Source organism: Arachis hypogaea, chromosome 19, assembly GCF_003086295.3.
Source record: "Arachis hypogaea cultivar Tifrunner chromosome 19, arahy.Tifrunner.gnm2.J5K5, whole genome shotgun sequence".
In the NCBI taxonomy this organism is placed as follows: Eukaryota; Viridiplantae; Streptophyta; class Magnoliopsida; order Fabales; family Fabaceae; genus Arachis; species Arachis hypogaea.
Genome location: NC_092054.1, coordinates 143,069,486 through 143,079,270, shown reverse-complemented (window position 1 = coordinate 143,079,270; position 9,785 = coordinate 143,069,486). Strand labels below are relative to the sequence as shown.

Below are 9,785 nucleotides of genomic sequence, written 5' to 3'. Positions count from 1 at the left end.
TTAATACAAATCTATGGTTTTAATCTCATTTATCCAAATCAAAAGTAATAATGACTTATTTAATTCAATATTTATAACAATAAATGAGATCACCGTTATATAAGTCATTTAATGTGAAATTATTTAATTTACGATTATAATTAATATATGTATTGACCATAAATATATTAAGAAATAATAATTTTCTAACAATCTTCCACTTGGGCTATACATATATATTTTCCTGAGATAATTACATCTTATAAATTTTATGCGCATATTTGAATATTATTTTCCTTATTACTTTAATAATTTGGTCTGCCATATATTAATTATGAAATTACTATAGCTTTTATCACATTAGTGTCGAACCACGATGATTGCCATACTAAAATACTCAATCACATAGATCAAATTTGGATGAGAAAATTTAGAAATTACATGCAAAAATAATTTCATGCATGCTATTTCTAATTGGTCCAACTTGAATAATAATTTTATTTTATTAAGTAACAGACTCAGATGAAACTACAATGGCAATGCCCGGGCTCATAACGACGGCGACTAAATGATGAGTCTGTAGAAGAAGAAGAAAAGAAGTTAACAGACTCACAATGAGAGAGAGAGGAATTTACCTAGAGAAAAGGGACTCGGCAGGAGAAAAGTGGCAAGGGTTCAACAGCGACTGTAACGGGATAAACAGCGATAACGATATGAGCTGTGAAGGGGTAGCATCGCTCAGCCATGACGATGACGGGAGTTATGAGGTTTTTTGTGAAGAAGCAGAGAAGAAAAAGACTTTAGGTGAGGATGACTGGGTTTCTCTTGCATGGCTATAGAGTATGGACTGAAACTTTAAATCACTAAATCTGAAGTATTTATATGTATATATCCAGGGCGGGTATACCCTAAATTTGACCATGCCCTGTCCTGAGCAAAATCTGCCCCGACTCAGGTCAAGTTATTACGCTCTCCAACCGGGTATGGACGAATCAGGTACCTGTGTATTCGGGTACTCCTACCAAGTCTAACCACGTATTGGTGCTCTATTTATTAAGGGTTTACCGCTAGCCAATGGATTGCTACACACAAGACGAAATTCTAACTCTTAATAGTTGTTTAAGTGAACGAGTGAGATGATCACTCAACAAATTCAAATTAATTAAGACAAATACTAATTATTTTAATATTTTAATATTAAAAATCCTAAAAGTTTGATTTTAATTATAACTTTATAAAATATTTATAATAATATTATTATATATTTTTTATTTAATTTTTTAATAAAATTTTTTATATAATTTTATGTATTATCTAGTACAGAGTGCGAAACACATACACTAGTTGATTTTAAAATTCAATTTCATCATACACATATTAAAATTATAATTTATTTAAAAATAAATTATAATTTTAGAAATTTTTTTTTCTTTTGGAATCAAAGTCTTTTCATTAGTTGTTCATATCCCAATTATTTTTTATGGATTTTTTATTATAAATTTAAAAAAAAACTTTATTTCTCGAAGAAAATTAATTAAACTTTAATTTTTTAAATACAATTTTTTTGTGGTATTTAAGATGAGTTTGCCGTACCACTAACAAACTTCTAGTTTTATATAGAGTTGGTCACACTTTCGACAAACTTTATTTCGAGATAGAATTAAATTTCTTCAAATTGTTTTTATATATATGTGTGTGTCATAAAACATAAATTTTTTATTTTTTATTTATTACTTTAATATTAATAGGTGGTGCATATATATATAATTTTATTTTATTTTAATGACCATAAGAAAATAATTGTTTTTATTGTAGATAAAAGAAAGGATGGATCGGAGTTAAAATTTATAGCTACCACCATCATAAAAAAGAACTACTTTTTTGTGAAGACTTAAGATATTGATATACTTTTGAATGAAGAAGAAGGTTTTTTGTATTGTCTTTATTTTTCTCTGCGAAAGAGGAGTTTTAATTTTATCTGAAATGGAAGTTTGTCGGAAATGTGACGAACTCTACGTATAAAACTAACTAAAAATTTGCTGGTGTATATGACGAATCTTATAAAAATAAGGTGTAATTATTTTGTTAGTCCTTATAATTTTTTGAAAATTTTAATTAGATCCTTATATTTTTTTTTAATTGAGTCCCTGCACCAAATTTTTTTTCAATTAGGTCCTTTTTAACAGTAATTGGCTTAATTTTATAGGGATCCAACTAAAAAAAATTGGTGCAAGAACACAAATAAAAGAAAAAAAAGTGTAGAGACCCAATTAAAAAAAAATTAGTGCAAGGACTCAATTAAAAAAAAAGCATAGGAACCTAATTAAAAATTTTGTAAAACTATAGGGACCAACAGAGTAATTAAACCTAAAAATAACAATGTTCGCCACTTTTTAATTTTATTATGGAGATTAGAATGGGATAGGACCCCGTTATGGAGAATAGGCATGCTTTACCTGCGTGTGGTGTCAGCGATGGAGTAATCGGACGGTGCGATTTGGAGATGACTAATCGAACGATCTGAGTTTCTCTTGACAAAACGGACGGTACGAGTTGTTCCTCCCTAATCACGTGTCGCATGCGTGTTGCTCCCCACAAACGGTGTCCCTTTAACCCAACACACCCCTTCACTGCATGCACACCCACCCTCCGAGTCACTTTTTCCTTCATCCCCACCCAGCATCCATTCCTTCATCTTCTTCCTCCTAGAATGTTCTCTGCTTCATCTACTTCACTAAAAAAAATTAAAATTTCAAAGAAACAAAAATTTAGAGATATTAATCGTCCTAAACTTCACATTGTAAAATATCTCAGCTATTTTGATTATGTAAGTTTATTTGTTAAATTTTTTTTATATTTCAAAATTATAATTATTATTTTTAGAAATTTAATTATAATTATTGTTGTTAGAAGTTGAACTGAAAAAGATATATGTGACTGTTTTATTATTTTTATTGATAGAAATTTAGAAATATATGTTTAAATAATAGTTAAATGTAGTTGATTCTTGTTTAGAATTTTTTGTAATATAATAGATTAGTAATAAAAAATACTTGTTTAGAATTTTTTGCAATAGTTTTAGAAATTATAATTAAGTAGTTAGTTGTTATAATTAACTTTAGAAATTTAGGAATATATGTTTAAATAATGGTGAATGCTACCATGTCCTCTCTAAAATAAAGGGTAAATTACCCTCTGTGATATATATAGTGCCTATAATTATAATTAAGTTGAATGTTAACCATAATAATTAGGTATATGTTCTCTATTTTTCTTTCTATCTCTTGTGATTATTTAAATTTAGTTTAGCACCACTAGTCTATGGTGGTGGTGGTGGCTGTCACCGCTGGTGAACTCACAAACCCATTAACAAGGTGCAAGTACGTATTCAGCTCATTACACGTGGTAAAATTTGTGCTACCAAGATACGGAAAATCTCTGCTACATAGGCACAACTCCTTCCCAACCTCAGCGTATACCCACTGTGTCTCCTCCACCCTCTTCTGTATGGTGATAACATCCTCGGAGTTCACTATCCACAAAACTTTTGTCCCATGAAAGTGATTAAATTCTTGTGTATAATTGTCACATCATCTTGCAAATCCTATTGATCTCCACCTCATCGACAACAATGTCTTTAATCTTATGAGGATCCGAATCTACCATCCCTTGAAACTTGTATTTGACATCATCAACAACAATGTCTTTAACTGTGTTTATGACTTGAGGATCTAAAGAATCTTTTCAAATGTCTTTATGACTTCTATCATCACGGACCATAAGCTCTCCTCTACCTTCAAGTGCATCAATTGCATTCGTAAAAATCTCTTCCACGTCATAAAACTCATCTGGTGAATCACTTTCAATATTTTATATATATATATATATATATATTACAAGGAGTAATTTATCCTTTATTTTAGAGAGGGTACGATAGAATTCACCTTAAATAATAGTTAGAAATATCTATGTTTAAATGTAGTTAATTCTTGTTTAGATTTTTTTGTAATATAATAGATTAGTAATAAAAAAAATACTTGTTTAGATTTTTTTGTAATAATATTAGAAATTATAATTAAGTAGTTAACTGTTATAATTAATTTTAGAAATTTAGGAATATATGTTTAAATAATAATTAGAAATATGTAAGTTTAAATGTAATTAATTTTTGTTTAGAATTTTTTCCAATATAATAGATTAGTATTAAGAATTACTTGTTTAGAATTTTTTGTAATAATTTTAGAAATTATTTGTTTTAATTAGATTTTTTAAAATTATCTATGATAATTGTGGAATTTCAATTAATATTTCTTGTTTAGTTAATTGTAAAATTTTTTCAAAAATGACAGTTAATTGATTGGTAGGTTAACATGGTAAATACTGAATTTGGTAATCAACGAAAAGTTTAGCATGAGATTAATATATTAGTTGCTTTAGTTAGACAATTATTATATTTCAGTAGTAAATTAGTAATTGTTATTGATTTGACTAATAATTTGTTATACTTTTGTAGAGTTTACGAATGTTGACATCTGATCACCCTGTCTCTCCAGGTCATTATAATGAGAGGGTGGAGGAGCATTTACGATCTACTGATTTTTACCATGTGGCCCAAATTGGAGTAGTCCAATGTCAGAAATCACTAGTAAATGCTCTAGTCGAAAGGTGGCACCCAGACACGCATACCTTTCACCTTCCGGTTGGTGAATGTGCCGTGACACTGGAAAACGTGGCTATAATTCTCGGTCTTCTGACGGACGGTCTTCCAGTCACAGGAATGACTCTAAGTAGTTTTGAAGCCTTAGAGGCGGAGTGTCTGCACCAATTTGGAGTTGCACCGAGAAAGTCGGACTGTAGAGGAAGCTACATAAAACTGATGTGGCTCCGGGATTTAAAAGAACGGTTACAGTTGACTGATGAAAATAGTATACAGAGGTATGTGAAGTGCCACATTATGTTGTTGATCGGTACGATATTATTTGGAGACAAGTCTGGGGCATCTGTACATTGGAAGTTTCTGCCTCTGCTCCGTGATTTTGCTAGTATCGGACAGTACAGTTTGGGATCGGCACGCCTAGCACACCTGTACAGGGCATTATGCAGGGCATCACATTTTGACTATAAGGAAACTGATGGTCCGCTAACACTTCTGCTCGGTTGGGCTTGGATCCGCCTACTGTTCATACCCTGGGTCGAGCTATCCGACCCAGGATGTTTTAACGACATGACAACCGACCTCTTTAGGTCTGCCTACCCGATCTCTTCTTAAAGAGATCGATCAAAACAACAGAAAAGGCCAGTAAAGGGCCCAAATAGAGGAACACGACCCACGTCCAAAGGCAATCCAAGCCTATAGAGATAAAGGCGGTTCCCTTGAAGATAAGCTGACCTCAACTCAAAGATAAAGATAAGATAAGATAACTAACTTATCTTATCTAAAAAAGTCACTCTACAACTACTATAAATACACTGGAGCACCTAGGTATAACTCATACTCTGATTCTACATAAAACCTGCTTTATACCCATACTAACTTAAGCATCGGAGTCTTTTGCAGGTACCCCCCCACCCTCCGGTGACGAAGGATCAGCAGTGCAGTCGATCCAACACGTCGGACGCACCTGCTCCGGCCGTCATCCACCGACCGGACACGTCGGCTCCGACCAGTGCAGAAGATCTCGTCCGAGATCGACCTCTAGTTTCAGGTAACCCTCGGAATATTGGCGCCGTTGCCGGGGACCTGGAAGTCATCCCAACACCATGGCGGACGACCATGACAACGATCACGATTCAGATCTAGAAAACAGAATACCGCACAAAAATGCGGACACCCCACTAAAAGACACCCCGGAATCCAACGGAGACAAAAATCCAGCAAATCCGGGAGCAATAGAAGCACTTCAAGATCGGTTGAAGCAACTTGAAAAAGAAACCCAACAACAACGAGAAATCAGAAAGGATCTACAAAGAGAGGTACGGCGACGTCGGGAATTGGAAGAAAAATTACAGCAATTAGAAGCCGATCTCAAATCGAAGGCCCATCGGATCACTCCTGAGGAAAGCTCACGTAAAGAACAGGATCCATTCACCAGGGAGATCGTGAAAACCAAAATCCCAAAGGACTTCAAACTCCCAGATATGACTTTATATGACGGTACCACAGATCCCAACCACCATCTCAGCAATTTCAAAAGCAGAATGTACCTTACCGACGCCTGAGACGCCGTTCGCTGCAAAGCTTTTCCAACAACTCTCACGAAGACAGCAATCCGATGGTTCGACAACTTACCTCCAAAGTCCATCTCAAACTTCGACGACCTGGCCAAAAAGTTCTTGGCCAGATTCTCCATCCAGAAAGATAAAACCAAGCACGCCCCCAGTCTACTGGGGATCAAGCAAGGAGATCGGGAGAGCCTCCGCAACTACATGGAAAGATTCAACAAAACATGCATGGACATACAAAGCTTACCAATAGAGGCCGCCATAATGGGACTCATCAATGGCCTACGAGAGGGACCATTTAGCCAATCTATATCAAAGAAGTACCCTACCTCATTAGACGAAGTACAGGAGCGAGCAGAAAAATACATCAACATGGAAGAAAACGCTCGGTTGGGAGAAACCTCAAAATCTGGGAACCCCTACCGAGATAAAGACAAGGAATCCAAAAAGAAAGAAGATCGACAGGGGGAGAAAATAAAAAAGTACCATAATTACACTCCTCTCAGGGCATCCCTGGTCGACGTGTACAAAGAAGTCTGCCATACAGAGAAAATCCCCTCGGCGCGACCACTCAAAGGCAAAAGAGGAGGGGAAAACCAGAAGGAGTATTGTGAATACCATAGAGTTCGAGGGCACTCCACCAACGAGTGCTTCGACTTAAAGAATATCATAGAAAAATTGGTGAGAGAAGGAAGAATAGATCGATTTCTGGCTACCCGAGATGATGACCAGAGAAAAAGACGAAGGGACGAGGATGACGGACGAACTGAACGATCACCTCGGACACCAGAAAGACACGTCCACATGATACACGGTGGATTTGCAGGAGGAGGGATCTCCAAATCATCTCAAAAAAGATATCTCAAAGAAGTATATCAGGTCGAGGGAAAGGAGGAAGCACCCGACATCCCTGCGATAACATTCACTAAAGAGGACGCATCCGGCATCATCTCGGGACACGATGATCCCATAGTCATTACTGTCATACTGGCAAACGCCAATCTGCATTGCACATTAGTGGACCAAGGGAGTTCTGCCGACATCTTATTCAAAACAGCCTTCGACAAACTCGGCTTAGACGAAAAGGAGCTTAGAGCATACCCGAACAGTCTGTTCGGATTAGAAGATACCCCAGTACAACCACTGGGATACATATCGCTACACACAACCTTCGGAAAAGGGAGCCAATCTCGGACCCTCAAGATAGACTACATTGTGGTCGACGTAAGTTCAGCCTACAATGATCTAATAGGTCGGACAACACTTAATCAACTCGGCGCAATAGTCTCAACTCCACATCTATGCATAAAATTCCCAACCACAGAGGGGATAGCCACAATAAAAGTAGATCAAAAGATGGCACGCCGCTGTTATAACGAAAGTCTAAACCTTAGAGGCAGGGGAAAAGAGTTTCATACAATCGAACTGGGCGGAGTCCAGCGACGAGAAGAACTCCGTCCACAACCAGAAGGCGAGATAGAGAAGATTCAAATCGGAGACACCTCGGACAAAACGACCAATATTGGCACGATCCTCAGAGGAGACTCAAAAGAATTACTGATACAATTCTTACGAGATAATGTCAATCTCTTCGCATGGAAAGCCGCGGACATGCCAGGCATAGACCCTAAGCTAATATGCCACAAGTTGGCGGTCTACCCAGGATCTCGACCGGTGCAGCAGAGACGAAGGAAACTCGGGCCAGAATGATCCAAAGCTATGGAAGAACAAGTACAAGCACTACTGGAGGCAGGATTTATAAGAGAAGTCAAGTACCCACTATGGCTAGCCAACGTCGTCTTGGTGAAAAAATCAAACGGGAAGTGGCGAATGTGCACCGATTACACCGATCTCAACAAAGCCTGCCCAAAAGATCCATACCCACTCCCAAGCATTGACACTCTGGTAGATGCTTCCTCCGAATACAAATACCTTTCGTTTATGGACGCATACTCGGGATACAACCAAATCCCCATGTATCCACCAGATCAGGAAAAGACCTCATTCTTAACACCAAAGGCAAACTACTGCCACATCGTGATGCCTTTCGGTCTCAAGAACGCAGGAGCTACTTATTAAAGGCTAATGAATAAAGTCTTCTCAGATCACATCGGAAAAATCATGGAAGTTTATGTGGACGACATGTTGATAAAGACACAAAGCGAAGATACATTATTATCCGACCTGGCTCAAGTATTTGACACCATAAGGAAGCACAACATGCGACTCAATCCCGCAAAATGCACCTTCGCAGTAGAAGCAGGCAAATTCTTAGGTTTTATGCTCACACAAAGGGGAATTGAAGCAAATCCAGACAAATGTCAAGCCATACTCAACATGAAGAGCCTAACCTGTGTCAAATAAGTACAACAACTCAATGGGAGATTGGCCGCCCTATCCCGATTCTTAGTAGGAGCTGCGAATAAAATCCCTCCCCTTCTATGCTACTTTAAGAAAGGGAAAACAGTTCAAATGGACGACAGAATGTGAGCAAGCCTTCCAAGACTTCAAGGAGTTCTTAGGACGGCCACCTATCCTATCCCGACCACGAGAAGGAGAACCGCTCATATTGTATCTCGCAGTAGGGAACCGGGCAATAGCCTCGGCACTAGTCAGAGAAGACAAAAATGGGCAACAACCTGTCTACTTCATTAGCAAGGCACTACAGGGATCCGAGCTGAACTACCAGAAAATAGAAAAATTTGCCTATACTCTTATCCTAACATCTCGACGACTCCGTCCGTACTTCCAGGCTCACACCATTAAGGTCGAACTAACCAGCCCATAAAAGGAATATTGCAGAAAACAGATCTAGCAGGCAGAATTCTACAATGGGCAGTCGAGTTGTCAGAGTTTGATCTCCAATATGAAGCTCGGACGGCAATCAAATCACAATATCTGGCCGACTTTATCACAGAATTCACAAATGCCCTAGAAACCCCCACAGAATGGAACCTTTATGTGGACGATTCTTCAAATAAAACTGGAAGCGGTGCAGGCGTAATAATAGAAAGCAACCAAGGAACCCAAGTTGAGCTCTCCCTTAAGTTCGGGTTCCCGGCCTCAAACAACCAGGCGGAATATAAAGCATTACTAGCTGGTTTGAAGCTGGCTAAAGAGGTCGGAGCTCAAAAACTCAACATTTACAGCGATTCACAAGTGGTCACATCACAAATAACAGGGAGCTACCAAGCCAAAGATCCCACCCTAAAAAAGTATTTGGATAAAATCAAGGAACAGCTCGGACAAATCGGGGAGTATAAGATCTGCCACATACCCCGCGAACAAAATGTCCGAGCTGATGCACTCTCAAAACTAGCCAGCACCAAACCAAGGGGTAACAATAGAAGCCTCATCCAAGAAATGTTGCAGAACCCGTCAATCTCGGAAGAAGAAAAAGTCCTGACTATAACAAGTCAGGACCAAGGATGGATGACCCCTATAACCAACTACCCCAAAACAGGAACGCTCCCCACAGAAGAAAAGGAGGCAAAGAGGTTAAAAAGGGAGGCACAGTACTACACCATCATAAACAACATCATGTACAAAAGAGGAATCTCAACACCTTTGCTAAAATGCGTGCC

General features: G+C 37.8%; 1 protein-coding gene across 1 annotated transcript; it reads left to right on the top strand.

Moving 5' to 3' along the window:
- The first annotated feature begins 593 nt into the window (after window positions 1-593).
- Window positions 594-5,248, top strand: LOC140182384 (serine/threonine-protein phosphatase 7 long form homolog). The gene is made up of 3 exons (XM_072228570.1): window positions 594-783; window positions 876-880; window positions 4,493-5,248. Exons 1-3 carry the CDS (start codon window positions 594-596, stop codon window positions 5,246-5,248), a joined length of 951 nt encoding a protein of 316 aa, XP_072084671.1.
- The last annotated feature ends 4,537 nt before the right edge of the window (window positions 5,249-9,785 follow it).